This window comes from Aotus nancymaae, unplaced genomic scaffold, assembly GCF_030222135.1.
Source record: "Aotus nancymaae isolate 86718 unplaced genomic scaffold, 86718_ANA_hifiasm-v0.15.2.pri h1tg000011l, whole genome shotgun sequence".
NCBI lineage: Eukaryota > Metazoa > Chordata > Mammalia > Primates > Aotidae > Aotus > Aotus nancymaae.
This window is the reverse complement of record NW_026988422.1, coordinates 88072531-88100000: the sequence shown is the minus strand read 5'-3', so window position 1 is coordinate 88100000 and position 27470 is coordinate 88072531. Positions and strand designations below refer to the sequence as shown.

Genomic DNA, 27470 nt, shown 5'->3' with positions numbered 1-27470 from the left:
GGCGACGCTGCCTCTCCAAGGGCTGCTCATGGGCACTGCCCAGGGCGGTGCCTCCTGGGTCCTGTGCAGCTGGTGGGGATGGCGACATCTCTTTCTGTGGCCGCAGGGCCTGGGGGGTGGTGGGGCTGGGCCCGCTCCTGCCACTGCGCAGGCTGACTGTGCTGGCAGTGTCCACGTCCGAGTCCCCTGACAGGGCATCATCCAGCGGCCTCGGGGCACTGCCCCCCTCACACTCGGCATCTGCAGAATTGGAGAGCAGCCGGGCCTCCAGGGCTGCCAGGGCTGTCTCGGTCTCCTTCAAGATCAGGTGGGTGTCCTGGGAATGGAAGTCCATGCGTGCGGCTCGGGTAGCCGCCAGGTCCTGCAGAAGCGGGTGGCTGGGTATGTGGGGGGGCTTGCCAGGCGCTGGGGGACCACTGGCCGGCTCCTTAGTAAAGCTCTCTTGCCGGAGGAAGACAGGGGCAGGGCTGTCAGGCTCTGGGGACCGTCCAGGCCGCAGCTGGATGACCATTCTCCCATTGGCACTGACATAGACACCATCCCGTGCAGGAGGGCTGGACTGGGCTGCCCGCCCTGGGCCCTCCCCATCCCCTGGAGCCACAAGCGGTTTCCTAGGTAACACAGCTTCCCCATTCTGGTCCCCGATGAAGAAAGAGGGTGGAGTTGGCTCCCCAGGGGCCCTTGGCGAGCGCCGACCCCTGCTCCACGTGGACCCCTCCTGGGGACTCCTGCGTCTGCTGTCCTGTGGCTCCACCCCTGGCTCAGGGCCTCGGCCCCCATCGGACCCACTGGCATCGCTGAGGCTGTCAGGGTCCAACTCCTCCTGGCCGAAGAGGCGGCTGGCCTGCTCGACGCCCGGCTCCGGTGGCCCAGGCCCGCTCCTCCTGCTGCTCTCAGGACCCACAGGGCTGTCAGCCCTCTCACTGGGCAGCTGAGGGAGACGTCGCCGCGTGCGCGTAGGCAGGGCCCCCTCAGGCTCCCCGCCGCTACGTCCCAGGCCGTCTTCTGTGGAGCATAAAAGCGTCTGGTTAGAGGGCCGCTGGTCTGAAGGCCCTCCAGCACAGGAAGACGCAGTCTGTGTCCGTGGTCAGTGGCCTGGCCCCTGTTCCTGCCCAGCACTGGGGCCACTCACCTGTGAGGCCTGGGTCTGAGTAGCTGTCGGCCAGGCTGGCCCAGCGGGACACCCACTTCTGACCCCCAGGGGAGCCTGGCACTGGGAGGCCCTGTGGAGAGAAGGGTGGGAGTGTTTCCAGGCAAGCCCCACGGTGAGGAGCAACGGATACCAGAGCACAGGACTGGTGCCAGGGCACAGGAGGGGCACCAGGGCACAGGAGGGGCGCCAGGGCACAGGAGGGGCGCCAGGGAACAGGAGGGGCATCCAAGCAGTCTCCAACAGCAGCCCCAGGCACGCACACCGCCCTGGGCCTGCTGCACGAGCGAGCATGCCCCTGCAAAGGCAGCCAGGGGTCCAGCCACCTCCCCTGGACTTGCTCCGGCGTGACCCTGCCTGCCCAGCCCAGGCAGCCTCATGGAGCTCAGTTCCAGGATGGCAGGGCAGCCGTGGCCCTGTCCTGACCTCGGACCCCATTTGCCCAGGACCTCAAATCGACACTGGGCCTGACACCTGGCCCCGATCCCTTCTCATGGAAGCCGCAGCCCACCCTCCAGGTGAATGTGTCCCTCAGAGGAAAGTCCAGTCTCACCCCTTGAGGGGCCCCCTGACCACAGGCCCGGCCTGGACGGTGCCCTCTTCCTGCCCAGCCCCTCCTCGGGCTGGCTGTCTGGGCTTGTACCTGGTGCTCTGCCTGAGGGGCCGTACCCAATGGCCGGGAGGCAAAGTCCTGCAGCAGGGCCATCCGCTGGGCCACGCCCCCGTCACCAGACTCATCTCTGTCTCCCCTGATGATTGGGCGAAAGGTGGCCGAAGATGCCCTGGAGAGTTCAGGGGACTCCAATACCCCAAAGACCTGCCAAGAGGAAATGGTCCCAGGCATGGAGGGTCAGAAAAGCCCACCTCCCCACCCTCCACTGACCGGCCACCCCCAGACCACCGGGAGAACAGGGACCTAGTTGGCCAGAGTGGCTGGTGGCCGGGACGTGCAACCTGGCCTCAGTGGGGCATGCTGGATGGGATACAGACCCATCCGGCGGTGCCCTGGGAAGGCGAGGGGCGGGGCTGTGGGCAGCACACCAGGCTCCCTCCTGCCTGGCTGGGCCGGAGCAGGACAACGTCCGCCGCGGCATCACCTCCCCACTCCTTCTTCCCCACGAGGGCTCTCGCTGGCCGCACCTGGTCGATCATCTTACGGGCCTCCTCCACCTCCGTGTCCTGAGCCTCGGTCTCAATGGTGTATGTCCCTGCGTCACTGAGGCTGTCGTCCTCCTCCTGTTTCCGTGCCTTGGTCAGCTGGGGGTCAGCGGGGGCGGGCGGTGGGGTCGGGGGGCCCACGGGGCTGGCCCCACGGGGTGTCAGGGGAGCAGGCAGCATCGGAGAAACCTTCTCAGGGCTGGGCCGGGCGGCCGGGGAGCTCTCCCGCAGACACTGGGCCATGAAGTCCTGGGCTAGGCGGGAGCGGCGTCCCACGCTGCCAAAGGGGCGGGCAGGGGTCCGGGCGGCGGGCGAGGGGCTGCCCAGCCGCTCTTCTGTCTTCTCCCGCTTGAGCGAGCCAGCCCTCTGTGGCCCCGAGCTGCGGACCCCCACCTGGACCGGGGCTGGGACACTGGGGCGGTCCCTGTCGGCCGTTGTGGGGCCACGGCGCTTGTCGGCCTTGGGGTCCCCGGACGGGGTGTGCGTGAAGGACTGGGAGCGCTTCTTTCGGGGCGTGTCCTCGTCGAAGAACTCGATGACAAAGGCCTGCTGGTTATGCAGCAACTCCTGGGGGTCCCGCTTGATCTGCCTCTGCAACCGCGCCTGCTCCCCACTGGCCTCCAAGGGCACCCCGGCCGCTGAGGCCGCCTTGGCCAGGGGGTCCTCTGAGTCGCTCTGCGTGCCGTCCTCATGCTTGTGACCTGGGGGGACAGGGAGCCCCACCTCGTCAGACTGACAGAAAGGAAACAGCAGAGGGTCTCAGGCAGCCTCATCCCCCCAGGCCTGGGAGTTGGCAGATGCGCAACAGGAAGGCGCTCGAGGGCCGGACCCCTGACCGGGCGGGTGGCTCCTAAGCAACTAACTGAAAGACAGAAGTCACCTCAGCCGAACGGCCCCTCAGCATGGCAGGCGTGCAGACCCAGCCGACACCCAGTCCCCTGCCTATCCCGGGACTGGCACGGCCGTCCGCTGGGCACTCACCTTTCAGGGTGCGGGTGTGGATGGGCAGGTCGCTCTTGGTGCTGTGGCGGTCGTCCCCAGGGCCGGCCCGGTGCAGCAGGCTCGGGTCATTCTGCACCAGCCAGTCGGCCACCTTGGTCTCGGCTGACACCATCTCGCCGGGCGTGGCCTCCTTGCCTGGGCGCCGCTGGCGCAGGGAGAACTTGGTGATGTGGTCCTTGATCTTCATCTTGCCCGGGCTGCAGTCATCAAACTCGATGGTGAAGGAGGCGTGGCTCTGCACCACGGGGGCCGCTCCGCCCCCACCCGCCTCTGCATCTTTCGTGGGCATCTCCTGTGCCGGCACCTCAGGGGACCGAGACGGCTGCGGGGTCTCCTTCGTAGGGATCTCGAAGTAGCTGGGCTCCCGTCGGAAGGAACAGCCCTGAGGCTCGACGGGGGCGCGGAAGCCGTCGAGCTCACCCTCCTGCTGCACCGTCCCCTTGGGACGTTCTGGAGTGGGAAGACGTCCTCAGACTGGGCCTCGGGGCAGCCAGCTGCCACCATCCTCCTCAGCTGAGACCATCCACTCCACCCAAGAAGGGGAGAGAGGCCCCATGTCCCCTGGAGTGGGCTCCTCAAGCCCAGGCCGTCCCCTTCACACACTACCCTCTGGGAGCCCTCGGGGTCTTACCAGCCTGGCCCCAAGACCAACCTGGATAGGGCTCTCCCTGGCGCTGGGTGTCGGGCAGTGTGCCACCATCGTCCTCACCCCACCAGGAGGGCTGCCCGTACAGGGGTGTGCGGTAAGAAGCTGCCTCTGTGGAGGGAGCAAGAGTTCAGACTCAGTGTTGCTGGGGCTCCCAAAGTGAAAGGCAGAGAACTGGCACCCCAGGAGAGGCTGGACTCTGGGGCAGGCCCCAGCATCACCTCCCAGCTCAGCTGGGTGGCAGCGCAGGGCCCTGCCTCTGGGGAGAATGTCGACTATCTGGAACCCAGGGTTGCTCACTGGCCCCTCCCTGCCCGGCCCCTCCCTCCCCCACAATGTGCTCAGAGGCTCCAGCGTACCTGGGCCCCGCTCCCTGCCTGGCCCCTCCTCCCTCCCCTCTGACGTGCTCAGAGGCTCATCCCCTGGGGCAGGGTGGGGGGGCCCCAGCAGCCCCATACTGGGGCAGCAAATCTCTGCAGCCTTGCCCCAGCCTTCTGACCCCAGTGCTTATCCAACAGAGGGCAAGAGGCCAGGAGGAGCCCACACCTGGGGCCGGCCACCTCCGACGCTTGGTAAATGGTTCAGGCCACAAACGGGTGGCCCTGGGGGTGGGTGGCAACCGCAGTCTACATGGTCCCTGCGGCATTTTAGTCTGTTTGCCTTAATGATCAGAAGCGAAATTGTGTATTTCAGATGGAATCTGACTTCTGACCCACTGAGAAGCCGGCAGCCCGCCCTTCCTGAGGGCAGCGGTGAGCAGAAGCCGTCTTCAGTGCCCTCAGGTCAGGGCGCTGGCCCTCATGCCCACAGTCTCCTTCCTGGGCCCCCACCCACGCTCTCTCCACCCTTGCTGGAGCCCAGTGGGCCTCTGCGTCACCGTCCCCAGCTGCTTACACTGCTGGGCGGCCAGAGGATCTGAGGCCAGTCACCTGTCAGAAGCCAGGTGCGCACTGTGCTGGAGATGCAGGGACCCCGAGACGTGTCACACAGGCCTTACCCCTCCCTGGGGACTCACTCTTGACCCAGGATCACACCCAGGGGCTGCTGAGGCAGAGGCATCTGTTACCAGGCAGTCCCCCATCTGCTGCTGGCCCTTAGCCCCTCCTCGGCCCCCAAAATGTGCTGCCCCTGCTCTAAAGGAGCCAAGGAGGCAGGCTGCCCAGCTGGCTGCACCTGTCATGACCTCCGGGACAGCTCCGCACTGGCTGTCACCAGCTGCACGTGCTTCACAGCCTGAACGCTGACAGGTGCTCTGGGGAGCTCAGATGGCCTTCTGGAAAGCTTTGGTCCCCAGCGGGCTTCCATTCTGGGAGAACCTGTATCCCAACCTGACGCCGGCAGCTGCGTGGCTGCACAACGTGGATGCGTGGGTGATGGTGGGAACACGGCAGACATGGGGCCAAAGCTGGGGGCAGCTAGCTGACCCTTCCTGGACCAAGGTGGGAGCAGAAAGCCTGATCCCCGGATACACCCCTGTCTAACCAGAACCCAAGTCATACACCGGGGCCTCAGGCTTGGACCCCCAACCCCGACTGCTCCACACTCGACCAGGCCCTTTCTCGCTCTCAGCTCCACACCCTCCGCTCGTGCCTACCAGACCTGGGCGGCAGTTGCCTTCCTCCCAGACTTCTGCCCACCCACTGCACTGACTGCAAAGGCACAAACCAGGTCTCACTGGACACCACCAACCCCTGAGCCCTGTTGGCTCTGCCGTCTGCAGAATCGAGTCCAGATGCCTGATGTTAGGCAGCACAGCTGCACGCCCAACACCTGCCTCTCACCACTGCGAACACAGGGTGCCCAGCTGGTGGCCCAGGGGTGCAGGCACGCACGGGTGGGTGTGCACAGGGGTGAGCCGTGCGGGTGGGCAGGGGCGACGGGGTGAGGGCTGCACAGGTGGGTGAGTGCAGTGGGTGAGGGTGTGGGTGCTCGCGGGCATGTGTGGCACGGGTGAGGGTGCAGGGAGGCAGGTGCGGGGCAGAGGGCCTGGTAGTGGCCCTGTGTGCTCACCCTATCCGCACTGCCTGGGCCTACCTGTTCCTGGTCTCCGGTCCCCCTTCTCCGGCCTGGGGTTCGAGGCTTCGCAGTACGGCGTGTGCTCTGGCAGTGCCTCGCTCCTCTTGGGCGCCGAGCCCTTTACGCTCACCTGCAGCTGGCTGGTGTACTTCTCGTGCTGTGGGCAGGCCAGACGGGGCAAGGGACGGGGCCCAGCTATCCATCCATCCAGAGGTCCCAGGTATGACTTTGCATGTCACAAGCTCTCCCTAACGCCCTCCCAACCCCAAGAGTAAACAAAGCCTGAGCCTGCCTGGGTCACACAGCTCGGGGTTCAGCTCAAGCCTGAGGTGGGGCAGCTTCCAGGGGAAGCAGGGGCTTGCCTGGGTGGGGCAGGGCTGCTTGTGCCATCAGACAGAACCCGGCTCCCTTGGGCCCTGCCCCTGGCAGGCTTGGGGGCCTCGTGCTGCTCAGAGACCATCCGAGGAATGGGCTAAGCACCCGGCAACACAGGGCTACTGGGAGCTCTGATCAGGGCCCTGAGTCTGTGCTCCACGACTCCCACATGAACAATCGAGGGAGAGGAGACACCCCTCACGCCTGCACAGGGGCCCTGGCCGTCTGTGTCCCCAGCACACAGGGGAAAGGACCCTCAAGGATGCCAGCCCCTGAAGGCTGCCATCATCAGCCGTCAGCACTCCTCCTTCCTGCCTCTGGCCACCCCCACGGCAGCCTCATCAATATGCTGGGGGCAGTTTTTACCTCCCGAGGGGCTCCAAGAGGGCACCCGGTCAGGGTGGGCAGCGTGGGAGGAGAGCGGAGAGACAGACAGGAACTCGGGGGGCCTTGGCCGTGCAGTGTGAAACCCTTACAAACCCTCAGTCTAAGACCTTCACATTTCAGCCTGGGAGACCTCAGATCCCCTCACCCTGAGAAGCAACAAATCCTCTCAGCCTGAAGTGACCCCAAATCCCGCCACCTTGAAGGACTTCAAATCCGCTAACCTGGAGGAACTTAATCCCCTCAGCATGAGACCCCAAAGCACCTCAGCTTCAGAGAACTCAAATCCCTTCACTCAGAGGAACGCCAAATCCTCTAACACGCAGATCCTCAAATCCCCTGAGCCGAAGGGACCCTAAATATCTCACTCACAGAGAAACCAAATTTCCCCAGCCTCAGAGACCCTAAACACTCTGTCTAGAGACCCCTAATCCCTTCAGCTTCAAAGACTCCGAATAACTGTAATGTCAGAGAATCTAAAGCCTCTTATGAGACCCCAAAACTCCTTAACCTGAGAGACACCCCCAAAAAGATGCTGGGGACTCAGGGGCTCTATATCCTCCTGGCCCTCTGAATGGGGCCCCCTGCTCCCAGGTAGGCTCCTGCCCCGCCTCGGCCCCGCTGCACCCTCCTGCAGGGTGAGCCCTGTGGCCTCCGTGGCTCTGGCCACCCAGCACACCCAATGAGCTGCTTGTTCTGTGAGCCAGAGCTGAACCTGCCAGCGCCCAACACTGCAGTTCAGAAAGTCCAGGAGCTCCAGCAGGCTGACCATGCAGTGTGCCTCCTCCCAGGCCCCTCCCGGAGCCCCAGTCCTGCTGCATCCACAGTGGTGCTCACGCCCCAGTGCCCCTGCCATCTTGTCACTGCAGCAGGCTGGGGGTAATGACTATCTTCCCACCTGCCAGACTGGACCATCTGGCAGGGCAGGACAGGCTGGCCTGACTCATGGCGCCCATGAGGCCTGGAGAATGTTTGCTGGGGAGATGGAAGTGGGAGCATGGAGGGGAGGATGGGGCGGCTGAGCCCTCATGGGGAGGATGACCCCCGTGGGGAGGATGACCCTTGTGGGGAGGGGTGTGGAGGATGACCCCCGTGGAGAGGATGACCCCCGTGGGGAGGATGACCCCCGTGGAGAGGATGACCCCCGTGGGGAGGATGACCCCCGTGGGGAGGATGACCCTCGTGGGGTGGCTGAGCCCCCATGGGGAGGATGACCTTGGTGGGGAGGATGACCCCATGGGGAGGATGACCCCCGTGGGGAGGATGACCCCCATGGGGAGGATGACCCTCGTGGGGTGGCTGAGCCCTCGTGGGGAGGATGACCCCTGTGGGGAGGATGACCCCCGTGGGGAGGATGACCCTCGTGGGGTGGCTGAGCCCTCGTGGGGAGGATGACCCCTGTGGGGAGGATGACCCTCGTGGGGTGGCTGAGCCCTCATGGGGAGGATGACCCCCGTGGGGAGGATGACCCCAGTGGGGAGGATGACCCTCGTGGGGTGGCTGAGCCCTGGTAGGGAGGATGACCCCTGTGGGGAGGATGACCCTCGTGGGGAGGATGACCCTCATGGGGAGGATGACCCTCGTGGGGTGGCTGAGCCCCCATGGGGAGGATGACCTTCATGGGGAGGATGACCCCCGTGGGGAGGATGACCCTCGTGGGGAGGATGACCCCTGGGCGTGGCCAGCACTGACCTTGAGCGCCTCCTCCGGGACTCGGTGCTGCACCCGCTCCAGCACATACATGTTGGAATGTGGATGTGCATTAAGGCGAACACAGAGCAGAAGAGCCAGGAGCCTGCGCTGAAGTCCACACCCAGCAACAGGTGCACCAGCTCAAGGGCCCATTGAGGCAGGCAGAGGAGGGGCCCCTTTCTTCCCGGGGAGACACAGCCATACCCACCCATGTGCTCGACAGTCCCAAGGTCGGGCCAGGACTCGGGGTCTCAGGGAGTGGTCACCAGTTCCCCGGGCCCCATGTGACCTCAGGCTGGCTGGGTGGGCAAGCAGCAGGTGCCCATGGCCAGGGCACCCACTGGGGTCAGGCTGCAGGGACGAGCATTCCTTGGGGTGAACCGTCAGCAGTTGGAGCCCAGCCCTAGGGTCATCCTCCATGCTCTGTAACCCCGTGGGCCCAGCGGTGACAGCTCTGCTGCTGGAGTAACAGGGTGACTGTGGCCCTGGGGACTGAGAAGCCCAGGAGGAGGGGCTGGGGGGCAGGATATCGTATCCGAAGCGGATGACGTCGTTGAGCTTAAGCGTGACATACTTCTGGTCCGGGATTCGCATGTCATTTACAAATGTCTGCAGGGAAAACACGTGGCAGCAGGGTGGGGCTGAGCAGGTGGGCGGCTGTGGGAGACGCGATGGGGGCGCCAACCCTCTGGAGCCCACGGAGAGCGGTGGCCTGTGCAGCACCGTCCCAGGCACCAGCAGCACAGGTGCCCAGCCCCGAGTTCCACAGCTGCTGGCCAGGGGCACTCAGGCACCGGGGCCCACCCAGCACTGCAGGGACCCCGACAGAACCCTCTGGAACAGAACCCTTCGAGCGTCTTTGTGAAGTAGACTCCTCTAAGAGGTGCTTCCTCTCACCCACACAGCCTCGTGCTGGCCCCGGCCCCGACTCCGACCCCACAATATGCTTAGGCCTGCCCTGTGGTGGCCCTTGGCCAGGGGTCAGGCCTCAGCGGGTCTGACAACACCCTCCAGGCTGCCCGCTGGCAGGGGTGTTGATGTGCCAATCCCAGAGGTAGGTGGGAGGCAGGTGTGTGGGCATCACAGGCCTGAGAGGTAGCCAGCCATGGAGGGCCCAGGAGCACTGACCCGGCCGGTGCTATGCAACCCAGGCCAGCAGCCCTGGGGACCCTCTCAAAGCCCATGTGGGTGACGCAGCCCACACAGGCAGAGGAGTGGCCACTTGCTGTGCAGCCATTCAGGGGCAGCTGCTTTATCAGACAAGCATGCTGCAGGAGGAGAGAGCTCAGGACAGAACCCAGAAGCCTGAGATCCCCTAGCCAGAGCTCCTTGAGGGGCTGCCGAGAGGCCGCTAGAGCCCCCCAGCTCAGGACTGCAGACTGCAGTGAAGATGGGAGTGTCCCAGAGAGGCCGCTAGGGCCCCCCAGCTCAGGACTGCAGAGTGCAGTGAAGACGGAGTGTTCTAGGGCAAATTGGAGTCCACCAAGCTCAGCAACAGACAGGGACCTCGGGGACAGACACACCCCCCGAGAGAGGGGCCTCCATCCTTCCTGCCTGCTTCCACCCTACACCCCGTTCCCTTCTAGTTACCTTCCTGCCCCTGCCACTCTCAACTCACAGAAGAAAGGATCACACACACCCCCAGACTGGGTACCCAAGCACAGCTCCTTCCATCACAGGGGCCCCATTCCCCAGCCCAGTGCTTCCCTCCCCATCTGAAGGGTCCCTTCTCCCTGTAAGCACAGTCTGACTGTTGGGGGTCCTGAGTCCCTGCCTGGGGAAGCCTTCTGGGGAGGCCTGGGGCCTCTGCAGTTGGGGATGGGGCCAGATCTGGGAGAGGGGCCAGATCTTGGGGAGGGCCCAGGGCTGAAAGGGAGGGGCATGGGCTGGGGGAGGGCCCAGGGCTAAGAGGGAGGGGCCAGGGCGGGGGAGGGCCCAGGGCTGAGAGGGAGGGGCCAGGGCTGAGAGGGAGGGGCCAGGGCTGGGGGAGGGCCCAGGGCTAAGAGGGAGGGGCCATGGCTGAGGGAGGGCCCAGGGCTGAGAGGGAGGGGCCAGGGCTGAGAGGGAGGGGCCAGGGCTGAAGGGTATGGCTGCTAAAAGGCCAGGCCAGGGCCTCTGGCACTCACCCCATTGAGGCTGCCCAGGTCCTTCACCCAGTGCTCGTCCCTGTCCTGGTCATAGTTGATGACGGCATGCTGCTTGTCCACACTGCGGGACTGGGGAGACACACAGCTGGCTCTCAGGTGCTCCATGGGAGATGAAACCCAGGAGGCAGAGGCACCCCTGCCCCATCCCCTGCCCTCAGCACAACACCAGCAGTAGCCCCCAGGCCTCCTACTAGAGTGTGTGTCCACCCTGCCTCCAGACCAGGACTTGGCCAGATGCCAGGGCCACAACCCCCACCCTCTGCTGCCGCCCCATGACCGCCCTCCCCAGTGCTGCTCCTGGCTGGGCCGTGGGAGTGGTGGGAGCCCTCTGGTCATCCGGCACACACTGTTCCCTCCCAAGGTCAGGCGGTGGCAGCCAGGCTGGCAGTGAGGGGTGCTGTCGCAGGGAGCCCTCCCCCACTCCTGGCCCAGCCCCACAGGGACATGCACAACTCTCAGCCAGCGTCCACACCTTTGGTGGGTCCACCCCGAGTGCTGTGGACCCTTTCCAGGCCACCAGTCCCCCTGGGACCACGCCCCGAGGACAAGTGCCCCAGTGCCCTCACAAGGTCAACCCCAGTCATCCAATTGTAAGGCCACAGCAAAGCCCCCATCGCTGACCCACTGGGACATGGGGAGACACTTTCTACTTGCTCAAGTGCTGTGAGCACGGCCACTGCCCACCCGGCCCGCCACTCCACCTTTCCTGCCCCAAGCCTGAGAGCCACAGGCCTGGGGGGCCAGCCCCAGGAAAGGCCAGCAGAATCAGCTGACCCAGGGAAACCACTGAGTCCTGCCCCAGACAGTGTGTGCCCCTCACCACCACCTAGGGACCATCAAGGCAGTGTACCCACAAGACACCAGGCCAGCTTCCACAGGCAGCAATGGGCCTGAAGGAAGTCCCCCAGCCCTGGGACAGGACGGCCCACAATCCACATGACTAGGACCTGGACGTCCCTCCTGAGTGCCAGCATGGCTTCTCAGTCTCCCAGAGAAGGCCCCTCAGGCTGGTCACTCTCAGTCTGCCATGTGCAGGCCACCCCAGCAGCTGGGCATCACTGCCCCGCCACCAGGCACCATCCTGCAACACTGGTGTGGGGCCTCCCCCAGCAACCCTAGCCAGGACTAGAAGCACTCAGGGCAGGGCCTCCTTCCTTCCTCAGAGAGGAGAACGCACAGCAGGGGCTGGTGGGGGACACGGGCTCAAGGGCCCAGCTTGGCTGAGACCTCCGCAGAGGTGCCAGGGCAGGGAAGCTGCAGCTGGGTGGGGCTCACGGTGGCTAGTTGTAGAGGGGAGATCCCATAAGCACCGAGGCAGGAGCAAAAGGCCTCAGACTATTTCCATATAAATAATGAAGAAGAAAGTAACTAGAAATATAACCATAGTAGTTATTAGTTATTCATATGTAATCTTAGTGATTCATAGGTGATCGTAATTCTTTTACTAATGCCTCTCAGGTCGCAAGTGTGAACCTGGGGTGACATTGTGAAATGAATGACCCTAAGGCAAGATGCTCTAAGCCCTCTGTCACGCCCACCCGCATAAGGGCTGCTGGAGGGCCCCTCGGCTGTGCGGCTGTGCCGGCGCTGCGAAAGGGCCTCTGTTTAGCCAGCTAGGGAAGATGTCCAAAATAGCCGAGACATCTCCTTTGCCTGAGGAGTTAGGAGAAAACTCCGCTCCTCCAAGCTCTTGCGGTAGGCCGGACGGCTGTCAGGGAGGCCCGCAGACATCCGGGGGCTTAACCGTCTCTACGAGATGCTGTGCTTCAGCGGTCACGCTCCATGTCCACTCTCACGTTCTGCTTCTGCACCTGGCTCCTTTGTTCTTAGCAAAGATCATCAGTAACAGTAATATAAATCTTCATGTTTTAGTTCTTTCTTGATAAGTATGGAAAAAGTGCTGATGGATTATGCTCCTTACCTCACTTTGGGTGCCAGAAATTCCTGAGCCCCTACCTGAATGACAGGTGATGTGCTTAACCCTATCACTGCCACGCCCTATCTACCCTGCCCCCAGATTTGCAACTCAATAAAAGTGAGAGCATCCCGGCACTCAGGCCACTGCAGGTCTCCGCGATCTGGGTGGTAGTGGACCCCTGGGCCCAAACTCTCTTTTCTCCGTCTCTGTGTCTTGTGTCTTTTATTTCTACAATTTCTCGTCTCCGCACCAGCCGGGAGTGGCTCACAGAACCCTGGAGAGCTGGAACCTATATCTGTTATCCGACGTGGCAGTGGACCCTATAGCCAGCAGCACTGAGAGCCAGCCTCATGCCAGTGCCACTGCCACCCAGGAGTGGGCACTCAGAAGCCCAGGGTGCCTGGCTCAAGCCACAGTGGTGCAGACTGTGGTGGAGGGTGGGGGTGGGGACGGCGGTGGAGGGTGGGGGTGGGGACGGCGGTGGAGGGTGGTGGGGGCGTGGGCAGGATCCCCACATCATCCTGTCAGGACCCTAAGTCCCCCCAGGAAGTGGGTAGGAGTGCCAGGGCGGTTTAAAGGGGAAAGCAGGGTCCTGGGTGCAGCTATCCCTGAGCTGCCTGCCTGGACGCAGCCCATGCTTTCCCAGGAACCAGGTGAGCCGCTCCACCTGCCCCACATGCCTCCCTGGGAAGGCGGATCCTGGTGGGACTCCTGGTGCCAGCTCACTTGCTAGCCAAAGCCACAGGTCTCTGGTAGAGTGGGTCTGACCTTGACAGAAAAATTAGCTGGGCACAGTGGTAGGTGCCTACTCGGGAGGCTGAGGCAGGAGAACTGCTTGAACCTGGGAGGCAGAGGTTGCAGTGAGCTGAGATCACACCACTGTACTCTAGTCTGGTCAACAGAGCAAGACTCCGTCTCAAAACAAAACAAAACCAGACAGCCTCACAGCTCTTGGCCACCCCAGCAGCAGTCTCTGCCGGAGGGGTTGGGGGAGGATCCTGGCCAGGGGAGGGTGACGCCAGACATCACCTCCTCCATCGGACTTCCCACCAAGCACTGAAGGCCCCAGACACAGGCCACCTCCAGCACTCACCTCCTCCAAGAAGCGTGTCCTGAGACCCTCTCCCCAGCTCTCTAGGATGGCTGCTGGAGACACCCCAGGACACTGACTGCCCCGTCGGCAGCCCTGAGGGAGTCCTGCCTGAGAGTGCAGCCTGGAAGCTGGGAGGCCTGGCGCTCCCTCGGGGGTTGGGGCTCACCTCCTCCTGCACCCTGTTCTGTGCACAGGCCAGCAGCCCCGCCTCAGCCCGCCCGACATGTGGGCTCCACCGGGCCAGAGGGACCCGCTGCTGCCTCAGAGAAGCTAGGCCCCTCCCCGCCAGCATGAGACCCCAGGGGATGGGGTCCACAAGGGGCATAAAGGAGGGCGCTACTGCCCCTGTCCCCTAGAAAGGGGCTGAGGTGCTGGGGGCAGGTGGTTTGGATCCCATCTCTCTGCTGAGGAGCGACCCCCACCAGGGGTTTCCAGCCTGGAAACCTCCCAGCTGCTCCCCTAGTCTCAGACCCCCTGGGCCTTGGGGCCCCCTCCTGGACACACCTCTGCACAGCTTCCAGGCCCTCGGAGCCCCACCCGCCCCAGGCCTTTTCTGGAGGGCTCACCCACCAAACCCCTCTCCACCACAGGCTCCAGCAAGGCCCGCAAAATCCATGGGTTTAGAGTGTCTTCCTTCCTCTCGGCAGCCCTCTGTCAGCCCCCATCTCCACAGCCGCCTTTCCCACAGGCCCTGAGGCCTCTCCAAAACTTTCTTACCCCTCCCAGGCCACAGTCAAGCTTCAGCCAGATGACTGTGCCAGCTCTGGGCACACCGCGTCCCTGCCCAGGCCTGGGTCCCACCTTTAGTCTACGGCCTCTCCCCTCCCCGCACCCACCTTTCTCACCCCACCCAGCCCACCCCAGCTTCAGGCTCCTTGGACTCAGCACAGGATCCCCCCAGAGGACCTCCTTAACACCCAGAGCCCAGCCGCCCCGCCCAACCCCAGGCCAGGGCTTTCTCACCAGACCTGCTTCTGCAGAGCCCCTCCCCAGACTGCCAGAAGCACCAGAGATGCACGGGGAGCCCCTTTCAGAGACTCCCCTCTCCAGCCCCAGCACTCTAGGCCAGAAGCAGCCCCTCACTTGGCCAAGCCTCCAGCCACCCATGAGGGGTGGCCCCCCACCCAGGACTCAAGATTGAAAACAACAGAAACCAGGGCCTGCAGAAGGAACTGGTGCAGAAACAGCCAGGTGAACGCAGACGTGTGACAAGACCGGAAGACGCGCCAAACCCATGGATTCTGGGGCATGCGTCTAGTAATTTGTACTCACTTTAAAATGGAATAAAGATGTTTCCAAAGTTTACGTCTGACGCCCTCTGTGGCAACAGCCTGGCCCAGCAGTGCGGAGTGGCAGCGGCAGCAGCCAGGGCTCTGGGCACCAACTCCTGCCGCTCACCGAGTTCCCCATGGGCGGCCGCAGGCACCCACAGCAGACTGGCCCAACGCGCTGTGCATGGAGGCCCGGGCCTGCTCGGGCTGTGGTCTCTGGGTCAGGATGCGAGAGTACAAATCCTGGCTGTCACACTCCCACAGAGGATACTTCCCCACAGACCCGCAGCACACACACCCACGTGACACACACGTGCACACACAGGCATGTGCACAGTGCACAGATGTGTGCACCTACAGACATGTGCATGTATGCACACACACACTTACACATGTACACACACCTCCACACCCTCTACCACAGCCTCAGCCACCACAGGAGTGACAGCCACAGCAGGAAGTCCTGCCCGGGTCCGCGTTCCTGCATCGTGTAACGACTGTTTGCTGGGCACCAGCTCTGTGCCAGGTTTGCACTGGGAACAAGGACATTGTAGGGAACAAAGGCAGGGCCCGGGAGAGCGTGGCCCGTGGGACAGCACATGGCTGGCAGCTCTGCCCAAAACACAACTCCTGACCCCTCTGCCCGCTGTGGCCCAAGCTACTGCCCCTCGTGCCTAGTGAAAGCCCAGGCCACGGGGCTGCCCACTCTGCTCGTCTCCCCTCCGAGTCCTGTCCCCACAGCCCAGGCTCGGCTCTGTCCTCTGCCTTCCCACAGCCTCCCCCTCCCCACTGGCCCCAAGGGCCTCAGTACAACGTAGGCAGGTGTCTGCTGACCGCTCGGCCCCTGGTACCACCTTCTTCACACAGGACTGGACCCCGGACACCCTGCCGGCCCCTCTCTGTAGTGGATGCCAGAGGAGGGCAGGGTCTCTGCTTGGCACCCTGCCCAGTGGAAAGATGTGGGGCTAAAAGCAAGGACTGTGGGGGGGATGCTGGGACAGAGTGTGGAGGTTCCAGGACAGGAAGGTGGGTGTGAGCCAGATCCGGAGAGCCAGGGCAGGTGTGGGGATAAAGAGCCTGGGCACAGTGGAGGCCTGCGTTCCTGTCTGTGCGTGGGGTGTGGCGGGGGTGGCACTGGGCAGAGGGCAGGGGACCTGGCTGGGGCCCAGGTGGAAGGGACGGAGGGTGGCAGGTTTGGTTCCACCCGAGCTTGGGATGCCTCTGAGAGGCCACAGTGCAGCAGCTGTCTAGGAGGAGGCTGGAAGCTGAGGACAGGGCAGGCTCCAGGCAGTATGTGGATGGTCTGAGCAGAGGTGGACAGGGCCTCGGGGGAGCAGCAGTGTTTGGAAAGGGCCACTGAGGCCCCCAAGCATGAGTCGAGAGGGTGAGGGTCCTGGCACAGCTGCCGAGGAAGCTGCTGCAGGGATGGATGGCTGGTGCAAACATCCTGAGGTGGGGGCAACACAGGGGCCCAGGGGCCAGACGTGGGGCCACGGGGTGGGAGCGAGAAGCCTGTAGGGCAGCTGCTCAGGGAGTGAGTGAGGGTGACAGAGGCCACAGGGGGCAGGGCTGGGCAGGCAGGAGGCTGCTGCAGGGGCACCGGGAGGCGGCCAGCCTTCTCACACTCGCCACACCTGCAAGGCCTCCCTGAGCCTCAGTTTCCCCACGGAGATGCATCTTACAATGGCCACACCACCCACGACAGTGAGGGGTAGAAATGTAGGCCTGCCCAGGCCAGCGGCGGCCACCGAGGAGAGCTGGGAAGCCCTCAATGCTCCTGACCTGCTCGGGGTTCCACTGACAGGTGCAGACTCAGAATCGGACCCCAAACTCACCCTGAGCACCCTGCTCCCAGCACCTTTTCTCACCCCGGGGAGAAGGAGGCAGAGCAGGCCTGGTGCAGGGGCGGGCAGGAAGACCACCCACACCAGTCGCCTGCCTGCAGGCTGGTTCTGGCTTCTTCCAGAGGCCCCAAAGTGCTGCCTCCTGCGAGAAGCCTTCCTGGCCACGCTAGGTAGAGCAGCGTGGCCATCACTGATGCCACCCCCGCACATGGACCACGGGAGCCACCAGCCAAATCCGGCAGTGGGCCCTATGAGGCAGTGGGCACAGCCTGCGGCCTGCTGCCTGTCTTCGGATGGCCTGAGAACTAAGAATGACCTTTACACTTTTAAATGATTGAAAATCATCAAAGGACTATTTCATGACACGTGAAAATGACGGGAAATCGATACTTCAACATCTGCAGGAACTGCCGCGCCGGCCTCAGCTGTTCACGCACGCTCCTGGCCGCCCCTCGCCACGGCCACAGGGCCGGGCTGCGGTGGATACTTCGTGGCCCGCAAAACCTAAAATCTTTACCAGGCCCTTTGTAGAAAACATTTGCTGACTCCTGCCCCCAGCCACCGACTCTCTCCAGCTACCAAAGGCATGAAGAAAAGAGAAAAAGGGGAGAGAATGTTCCAGATTAAAGAACTTCAGAGCTGGAACAAGCAACTGCGAGGTGAGAGACCTGCTGGGTCCGGGCTCAAGCGAGTCCGAGGACGTCCGGGGAGAAGCTGGGAAGTCAGGACTTAGTCCATCCCGGCTGCTGTAACGAAATTCCTGAGTAATGTGGAAATCACAGGGATGTACGGCTCACAGTTCTGAAGGCTGGAACCCAAGCTCCAGGCACCAGCCGATCCGGTGTCTGGAGAGGGCCCTGTCTCTGCTTCAAGGATGGTACCTCGAATGCTGCGTCCCCACGGAGCAGAAGGGGCGAGTCAGCTTCCTCCAGCCTCTTTGTAAGGGCTCTGATCCCATTCCCAAGGGCAAAGCCGCACGCCCTAGTCACCTCCCAAAGGCCCCATCTCTTGAAGCTACTATGCTGGGAATGAAGCTTTGACCTCTGAATTGCAGGGGATACAAACATTCCTACCGCAGCAGGGCACATGCAGCAATACTGGGTGGGGTTGCCCTGGGCAGAGGCAGACAAACACTGTCTGCCCTAGGGAATGTGCATGTGGCCAGGACCCCTTGCCACAGCCCGAGGCCTGCCCACCTCATCAGAGCCTGGCACAGTCTGGAAGCCTTGGCAGCAGCACGCGGCATCAGGAAACAAGGCCTGAGTGAGGTAATGGGACCCCGGTGGGCAAAGCAGCTCCCTGCACCTGCAGGCCCTCGGCTAGACTGGACAGTGCCATCCACCTGGGTCAGGGGCCCACATGCCATGCTTGGGGTAAGCCAGGACAGGGAGGCCAACTCATTCACAGGGACGCAGGGTGGAGGAAGGACCTCGTGCTGGCCAGGATGGACCCATGTGGTCAGCTCATCACCCTGCTCTGTTCTCGAAGAGCCAGATCGCAAACCCCCACAAAGCCAAACTCAGACCTCAAACCCAGGCCAGAGAAACTTCCAATTGCCAGTGCAGGTGCCCAGCAGGCTCTCATGCCCTGAGAAGAGCCCCTTCATGCCTGGGGACCATCAAAACGCACCATCCTTCATCAGGGTGCAGCTGGGACCAAGACGCTGGGACCCCCGCTCAGGTGGCACTCACAGCTCAGGCTCCCAGACAAGGGTGTAGACAGACTGGCTTGCAGCACCTCGCAAAGCCGAGGCCTCAGCTCCCTCTCTGCACAAGGATGCCAACTCACGCTTCTAGGGACCCCAGTGACTTTGAGAACCTGACAAAGCCTGAGCACCCGCCTGTCACAGACAGGGATATGAACAGGACAGGGACCCACCCCTGCTCGCACCCACAGAACCCACGGTACATCCAGGGCCCAGGTCAAGAGACCCGGCACAGGCTGCATGGTGGCCTCCTGGCCCGGGTGGCCTGCAGCAAGTGGGGCGGGCACCTTCCTGGCCCCTAGTGGGACGGGACTGTCCACCCCCTACCCTCCTGGCCCCAAGTGTCCCCTGCGAACCTGCAGCATGAGCTCACACTCCTCACGCCCCACGAAGATGAGCTCACGAGGGAGCCGGTGGCGGGCGCCGCTGCTGCTCACCAGGAACCAGGACGTGGCGCTCATCTTGGTGCTGGCTGGCCCTGGGGAAGAGGGGCTTGTTAGAGTGGGACGCCCTGGACACATCCAAGGCCCGGCCCAGATCCTGTCCCTCCAAGGCAAGCTGGCAGCTTCCAGAGAAGCTGGGCTCCAGCCTCGCCAGGCCACCCCCCCTCCCCGGGGATGATCCTGAGTCCCACTGCCAGGCCTTTGCCCTCGTGATCGGCCTTCCCCATCACGTCCATCCCCGGCTAAGGCTGCCTGGGCCTCCCTTATTCTCCAGGCCCTGGCACACCTACCTGGTCCTCCCTTATCCTCCAGGCCCCAGCACACCTAATCTCTTCTGTCTTCCAGGTGTCAGGGGTTGAAGTTCATGGGGACACTGGCTGCACTGCCCGTATGTGACCCTGCCCGTATGTGACCCCACCTCCATGTGACCCCCTGTGACCCACCAGCAGCAGCTCATGGGCAGGACTCAGCATGGTCCATCAGGGTCCCCATGATGCCAGGTCCACAGTACCAGACTGACCCCAGCACACACACTGAACCAGAGGACTCACTCCCCACAGCAGGACACTCTGAGACTGAGCCCCAGACAGGGCCTGGGGTGACAGGCAGCAGGGACAGAACTGGAGACAGGGGCCCTGAGTCATCAATATGTCCACCACTGAGAGGAGGCCAAACGTCCCTTGGTGGCCATGGTGCGAGGGCAGCAGCAGGCAACCCCTTCAGTGCGCAAGAAGGAAATAAGCTTTGGTGCCCACCTTCCCAGTGACATCAACAAAGAGGAGGTGGTCTGAGGGTCTGCTGTGGTCAGGGGCTAGTAGCAGGGAGCCCTGTGGCAGTCTGGGGGTTAAGAGGGGGACAGTCTGAGTAATGGCCAGGGCTGATGTCACCCTGAGACCCAACCCTGGCCAGCCAGGGGCCCTATACGCCGCCAACATACACCCTGCACACTGGAGCACGCAAGCACACATGTCCTGGGCACCCCACCCTGCTGTACGGCACGGACGGTCCATGAAGCACATCCTGAGTGCTGCTATGAGCTAGGTGGCCTGGGCTGAGCCAGCCGTGACCAAAACACAGAGTCCCAGAATCCCGGCGCTCCCTTCAGCAGGGGCAGGCACAGACAACAGAAATGGCTCATGACAAGGTGCAAAGAGGGACACAGGGAACACAGAGGCAGGGCGGGGAGGGGGCTCATGGGAGGCAGCATCCGGGGTCAGCAGGATAGGGTGGAAGTGAGCGCATGAAGGGACTGCATTCCAGGAAGAGAACAGCCGGTGCCACCAGGGCAGAGGGACAGGGCAGAGGGACGGAGGGCCTCACATTCCCCTGGGAGTCCTGTGGCTGGTCCCAGAGGCGGATGAAGTCCCTAAAGAGCCCAGCACCAGCTCCCTCACTGCAGGGCCCAGCACAGAGAGAAAATGCGGTGCCCTTGTTCAAAAACCATGAGGAGGGGAGCTGAGCAAGACACCAAGTGCGGGTCCGAGCAAGGGCTCCTAGGGGTGTCCAGGTCACACGCCTGTGAGGCCAGCCCCGGAGCCCCTGAGTGGGCATGGGGCTCTCACCCAGGAGGCCAGTCAAGAAGTGAGGACGATAACCCAGGACAGAGATGGCAGTGGCTGGGCCCAGGGGAGCAGAGGAGAAGGGGAGGCCGCCGGGCTGAGTGCGTCCTGAGGGCAGGGGCGAGGCCACGACCACCTGAGGGTGCCAGGCAGAAGAGTGAATCACTCTCATCATCTCAGGCAGCCTTGGCCCTGCCCTGGAGGTGGGCCCTGTCCCTGCTTTGCCCAGGGCTCACACCCAACATCTTCAGCTTTGAGGCCCTTCACCAGATCTCAGCTCCCTTTGGTGAGCAGCAGGGAAAACCGACACCCGGCTCCAGCCAGTGTGAACGCCCAAGTGACCACACAGCCCATGGTAACCCTCACCTTGGGCAGGCAGGCGGGAAGACGTAGAAAAAGCCTCTCACCCTGGGGGCCCTGCCCTTCCTAAACCAGGAACCCAGGCTCCAGCCAGACAGGCAGGCCCTAGGCAAGGGGTGGGGTTTCAATGCTCCTGCGGCCCCAGACAGTGGAGCCCCCAGGAGGCCTCTACAGCCCCGCCCTCCCCAGGGCTGCTGGGGGAGACCACAGGGTACTCTAACCGGCAGGGCCCACCCCACCATTGCACCGCAGGCCCCCAGCCAGCCCTCCTAGCCCTCACACTCTGCCATCACCTGCCGCGGCCCACCCTGAGGAGGCCACAGCCCCTGCTTAAGGCAAAGGGAACCCGAGCCCCAGAGCCTGGTGATGTGGCCGTGCCAGAGCCAGGCCAGCGACTGCCCCGGCCGCCCACCCTGAAAAGGCCTGGGAGCCAGCGACGCTCCAAAACGGCCTTCGGCTGCCTCGGGGCTGGGCTGGCCATCGTTGCTAAGAGGAAGAAAAATAAACGCCCCAAACTTGCCGCCCCAGCCATAAGGGCCACAGTCGGAGGTGAGGCGGGGAAAGGTGGCAGGGGCCCAGGGGCGGGGAAGGGCGGCGAGCCGGGCGGGGCAGGCCGGCGGTGGAAGGAGCGCACAGGCCGGGAGAGGCCGGGACAGCAGCGAGACGGCGGCGAAGGGAAATGAGGAGAGAGGGGAGGAGGAGGAGGAAGACGGAGGGAGGGACCGCGGGAGGAGAGGCCAGGCCAGGAGGGAGGCGGCCGGGCGGGAGCGCCGGGCCTGGCGGGGGAGGGAGCGACGCCTTCTGAATCAGCGCTCTCCGGGGGCGGCCATGGCCAAGCCGGTGCCGGGGCGGGGACCGGGGCGCCCAGGCCTGCCGCCCCCTCCGCAGGCCGCATAGAAACGTACCCGGCCGGGCCGCGTAGACGCGCGTGGGGCGGTTCCTCCGGGCCTGGCGCAGACCCGGGCCGCCTCCGCGGCGGCGGGGACCGGCCTGGCCAGGTGCGCCGGGCGCACCCCTTATCCCTGCGCCTTTGTCCGGCCTCGGCCGGGACCCCGCGCCCCGTGCGGCCCCACAAGCGTGCAGGTGCGGGCGGTGGGAGGCCCGGGCCGCGGCCAGCGCTGGGCCGGCGCGTCCTACCTGCGATTCGGGCTCGGTCCCCGGCTCTCCTCAGTCCTCGCCTTGGTCTCCGGCTCCGCCCGGCTCGGTCCCGGCCCTACCGCCCGCCCGGCCGAGCGCTGGGCGGGGCCGCCGCCTAGGACATGCCCGGCGCGGCCCGCACGCTCGCGGCAGCCCGGGCCGAGCCCACGGCAGAGCGGCCGCCTGCGGCCTCGCGCGCGGGTCCCTGACGTCTGCGGGAAGCCCAGCCCCGCCCCCGGACACGCCCCGCCCCGGACACGCCCCCGCCCCGCCCCCGCCGCGCCGCGCCCCGCCCCGCCGGAAACCAGGTTAGGGCGGGTCCGCGGCCGCCAGGTGAGCGCGCCCCGCAGCCGCGCGCGGGGTCCCGCCCCCCCGCCCCTGCTCCAGGCCCACCCACCCTCCCCTCCTGCCCTGGCCCACCCCGGCTCCCGGCTCACCCCGGCTCCCGGCTCACCCCGCACCCCTCCCAGCCCAGGCCCCGCTGGCCTCCCCGGCTCACCCTGCGCCCCGCGCAGACCCCATCCCCTCCCGTCTCTGCGCCACCCCCCGCTTCGCCTCCCGGACCGGCCGTCGGGCGGAATCGGGTGCCCACAGCAGCCCAGCACCCTGGCCCAGGGCCTGCGGGTTAACGCTTAACTACGCTCCGGGAGCTGTAGGCTCCAGCCGCGCCCCGAGTCCCCAACCTTTGGCCCCGGTAGTCCTGAAGAGGAGCGAACGGTGAAGGAGGAAGGGTGAGTCCCAGGGGCGCACCTCGCCGCACCCGGACTCTCCTCCCGAGCCTGGCCAGACTGGGCGTGTGTCCGAACGCTCCACCTCGGACCCCTGGCGCTCCAGGCTGAGCTGGGGGCGAGGGTGAGGGGCAACGACGCCGTCTTACCTGGACGCCCACAGTGGGTCCGACCTGGCCGAGGGGCGAGGGTGGGGCTGGGGACTCCGGAGGCTCTCGGGGATCCTGGGGTAAGTTCCCGCGGACTGCTCTCTCCTGGCCGGGTGCTACGATGGACTTACCGGTGTCCCAGGAGCCGAGCTGGGGGGAAGGGATCACGGTGGGGGCGGGGCAGCGTGCACGGAGGGCATTCCTGCATTCCAGGTGTTGGGGAACTTTGTGAGCGCAGGTGTGGAGGTGAGGGGGGGGGATATGGAAGGCCTGCGCCCAGGGCCGGGGAACCCTGGGCTTTATCCTGTGGGCAGCTGGAGCGGCTGGGCATTCCCGGCTGCGACAGCGCCCACCCGGCCGGCACCAGGCCCTGCTCGCAACTCAGCAGCGCCTCTCTGGGTCTGCCTTCACGGAGCTTAGCCTCGGCCGAGCCCCTGTCCCGGGCCCTGGGGCGGGATTTCGAGTTCAGAGGTCAGACGCGCCCTTCAGTATGGGGGAGCCCCACACCAAGCACCCGGTGGAAACTGACTTGCGTGGGGAGAGGGCAGGGCAGTGAGCACTCCGGGCAAGCTCCCAGGATTGCTAGGTGGGGGAGGGAGCCCGGGGAGGGACCTGCAGCCAGGTCGTCCGGGTGCCTGGATTTCTTCCCAAGGACCATGTGAGTTGATGCTGGCTGAGATCTGCTCCGATGAGGGTTTGAAAGAGAGAGCTCCGGGTGCCAAAGTGAGTGGATGGCAGAATATGCCTGAGGGTGGGCAATTAGGCATCCGACCAGAGGCCCTGAGCTGGGGGAGGCAGAAGCAGAGGAAGGAGAGAGAAGGAAATTTAGGAGGAAGAGTGGGCACGAACTTGGGTGGGTGAGTGCGTGGCAGGGAGGGGCTGGGTGTTCTGGGTCTGCCCCTCGAACCCCACCCCACCTGCTTCCAGGTGAGCGTAGGAATTTCCCAGGCTTCCTCCCAGCTGGAGCCAGACCTGTCTCTCTGAGGCCCCAGCCCTGCCCATCCTTTCCTGCCCTACCCAGGTTTCTTCACCCTCTTGGCTTGGCCTGCTCCTTGTTCACACCTTGATAAATCATCCTTAATAAAAGTCATTTTCTCTATTTGTGCTTTTCTTTCTTCTGCCAGGACCATTGACTTTCTCGATGGCGAGAGGGAGGCAAGGCTGGTGCCCAGTGCTCTGCCTGGACTGGCCAGTGCGTGTGGCTGTCACTAGATTGGGAAGCCAGGCCGGGAGAGCAGGTGCAGTTGTAGAGGTTGGCAGTTGAGAGGTGAAGAGACCTGAGCACACTCAGGCCAGTCATCAGGTGGTGTTTGGGAGCCCAGGACAGAGCCAGGAGGGCAAGTGTGGGCAATGCTTGGAGCCACAGGGCGGGGGTAGGAATTGGAGGGGTAGAGAAGACAACCGAAACTAAGCCAAGAACCCACAGAGGAGACGAGAAAAGGAAAACCAAGAAGAGGCGAGGCCCAAATGCCCCAAATCGATCCATACATCAAAGGGTCCCTCGTAAAAGTAGCCGAAAGATGATTCCAAAACTCACAGGAAACTAAAGCTGCAAGGACAATGAATAGACATGTTTCTCATGGTGGTGATGGATGGTGTAGATGGATGGTGTAGACAGATAGTGGACATGGATGGTGGTGATGGATGGTGTGATGGATGGTGTAGATGGATGGTGGTGATGGATGGTGGTGATGGATGGTGGTGATGGATGGTGGTGTTGGATAGTGATGATGGATGGTGTGATGGATGGTGTAGATGGATGGTGGTGTTGGATGGTGGTGATGGATGGTGGTGATGGTTGGTGGTGATGGTTGGTGGTGATGGATGGTGGTGATGGTTGGTGGTGATGGTTGGTGGTGATGGATGGTGTGATGGATGGTGGTGATGGATGGTGGTGATGGATGGTGTGATGGATGGTGGTGATGGATGGTGGTGATGGATGGTGTGATGGATGGTGGTGATGGATCGTGGTGATGGATGGTGTGATGGATGGTGATGATGGTTGGTGGTGATGGATGGTGGTGATGGATGGTGTGATGGATGGTGTAGATGGATGGTGGTGATGGATGGTGGTGTTGGATGGTGGTGATGGATGGTGGTGATGGATGGTGGTGATGGTTGGTGGTTATGGATGGTGGTGTTGGATAGTGATGATGGATGGTGTGATGGATGGTGTGATGGATGGTGGTGATGGATGGTGGTGATGGATGGTGGTGTTGGATAGTGATGATGGATGGTGTGATGGATGGTGTGATGGATGGTGGTGATGGATGGTGGTGATGGATGGTGGTGTTGGATAGTGATGATGGATGGTGTGATGGATGGTGTGATGGATGGTGGTGATGGATGGTGGTGATGGATGGTGGTGTTGGATAGTGATGATGGATGGTGTGATGGATGGTGTAGATGGATGGTGGTGATGGATGGTGGTGATGGATGGTGGTGATGGATGGGGTGATGGATGGGGTGATGGATGGTGGTGATGGTTGGTGGTGATGGTTGGTGGTGATGGATGGTGGTGTTGGATAGTGATGATGGATGGTGTGATGGATGGTGGTGATGGATGGTGGTAATGGATGGTGGTGATGGATGGTGGACATGGATGGTGGTGATGGATGGTGGTGATGGTTGGTGGTGATGGATGGGGTGATGGATGGGGTGATGGATGGTGGTGATGGATGGTGGTGATGGATGGTGGTGATGGATGGTGGACATGGATGGTGGTGATGGATGGTGGTGATGGATGGTGGTGATGGATGGGGTGATGGATGGGGTGATGGATGGTGGTGATGGATGGTGGTGATGGATGGTGGACATGGATGGTGGTGATGGATGGTGGTGATGGTTGGTGGTGATGGATGGTGGTGATGGATGGTGTGATAGATCATGGTGATGGATGGTGGACATGGATGGTGGTGATGGATGGTGGTGATGGTTGGTGGTGATGGATGGTGGTGATGGATGGTGTGATAGATGATGGTGATGGATGGTGTGATAGATGATGGTGATGGATGGTGTAGATGGATGGTGGTGTTGGATAGTGATGATGGATGGTGTGATGGATGGTGGTGATGGATGGTGTGATAGATGGTGGTGATGGATGGTGTGATGGATGGTGTAGATGGATGGTGGTGATGGATGGTGGTGTTGGATAGTGATGATGGATGGTGTGATGGATGGTGTAGATGGATAGTGGACATGGATGGTGGTGATGGACAGTGGAGATGGAGGGTCATGCTGCTTGTACAACAATGTGAATGTACTTGATGTCACGCAACTGTTCACTTAAAAATGGCTAAAATAGTAGTTTTTATGTTACATATATTTGCTATAATGAAAAAAAATGAAAAGCCTATAAAATTCTGAAAAATAAAAAAGGGGCTTTAGCCCTGCCAGAGAGTAGATTCCATCAGAGAACCAACCGGAACATCTTGCTATGGGCAGTCGATTGGACACACACATCAGAGGTCTGTGTAGTCATTTAGCATATGATTAATGCGGCATTTAAAATCCACGAGGGACTGGGCGTGGTGGCTCACACCTGTAATCCCAGCACTTTGGGAGGCCGAGGCGGGTGGATCACCTGAGGTCAGCAGTTTGAGACCAGCCTGACCAACATGGTGAAACCCCGTCTCTACTAAAAATACAAAAATTAGCCGGGCATGGTGGTGGGTGCCTATAATCCCGGCTTCTCTGGAGGCTGAGGTGGGAGAATCACTTGAACCCAGGAGGTGGAGGTTGCAGTGAGCCAATATTGCAGCACTGCACTCCAACCCAGGCAACAAAATAAGACTCCGTCTCAAAAAATAAATAAATAAATAACAAAATCCATGAGGAAAAGGATGTCATTTTAGAAAGGGTGGTGTGGCCGGGTGTGGTGGCTCATGCCTGTAATCCCAGCACTTTGGAGGGTGAGGCGGGTGGATCACCTGAGGTCAGGAGTTCGAAACTGACCTGGCCAACATGGTGAAACACTCTCTACTGAAAAAAAAAAAAAAAAAAAAAGGTGCAAAATTAGCTGGGTGTGGTGATGCATGCGTATAACCCCAGCTACTTGGGAGGCTGAGGCAGGAGAATTGCTTGAATCCAGAAGGCAGAGATTACAGTGAGCCAAGACCACGCCCTTGCACTCCAGCCTGGGCAACAAGAGGGAAACTCTGTCTCAGAAAAATTAAAATAAAATAATAGCAAAGGGTGGTGGAACCACTGGGCGGCGTTGCGTCCAGAAAAGCACGATGTTGGATCCTGATCCCGCTCTTCACAAGAAAACAAATTCTTTATGCAGCAGAAGTATAAACGCAAAAACCCAAAACCACAAAAATCATTTGAAGAAAACACGGGAGACTACTGAATCTCAGGATCTGGAAGGCTTTTCTAAGCCGGACAAAAAAGCAGAAGCCACAGAGAACATTGTTCAAAAATTTAATTAAGCTACAAATGGCAACATTTTGCCTAGACCACATATTTAAAATCAAAGGATGTGCAACAGGCTGGGGAGAACCCATGATAACTCAGCGCCCAACAAACGGCCGATTCTCCCAACAAAGCGCTACTATGAATCAGCGAGGCCAGGCCAGGCCGCTGGACAGACAGCGAGAAGGAAGCCCAGTGTCTGCGGACCGCGAGATGCTGAACCCCGCTTAAGCAGGGACGAGCAAATCGGCCCCACCCGAAGATGATATTTTCACCGGTC

The 27470-nt window shown here is 62.4% G+C and overlaps 1 protein-coding gene and 1 long non-coding RNA gene across 2 annotated transcripts in view; one reads left to right on the top strand and one right to left on the bottom strand.

The window, feature by feature from the left end:
* The window catches only part of CEP170B (centrosomal protein 170B), a 30849-nt gene extending 8902 nt beyond the window's left edge, over nt 1-21947 (bottom strand). Inside the window, exons 1-12 of the mRNA XM_012471141.3 lie at nt 21901-21947; nt 18758-18879; nt 10550-10639; nt 8954-9032; nt 8424-8482; nt 5991-6129; nt 3963-4067; nt 3290-3760; nt 2291-3009; nt 1794-1967; nt 1133-1223; nt 1-1005 (exon numbers count right to left, since the gene is read on the bottom strand). The exon at nt 1-1005 is cut by the window's left edge and continues 699 nt beyond it. Of these exons, the coding sequence (XP_012326564.2) occupies nt 1-1005; nt 1133-1223; nt 1794-1967; nt 2291-3009; nt 3290-3760; nt 3963-4067; nt 5991-6129; nt 8424-8482; nt 8954-9032; nt 10550-10639; nt 18758-18862 (3037 nt within the window). The 5' untranslated portion in view covers nt 18863-18879; nt 21901-21947. The remainder of the gene's footprint in view (nt 1006-1132; nt 1224-1793; nt 1968-2290; nt 3010-3289; nt 3761-3962; nt 4068-5990; nt 6130-8423; nt 8483-8953; nt 9033-10549; nt 10640-18757; nt 18880-21900) is intronic.
* Nucleotides 21948-23295: 1348 nt separating this feature from the next.
* Nucleotides 23296-23876, top strand: LOC135274192 (uncharacterized). The gene is made up of 2 exons (XR_010341971.1): nt 23296-23500; nt 23705-23876. It is a non-coding gene; the product is annotated as an uncharacterized LOC135274192 (long non-coding RNA).
* Nucleotides 23877-27470: the final 3594 nt, after the last annotated feature.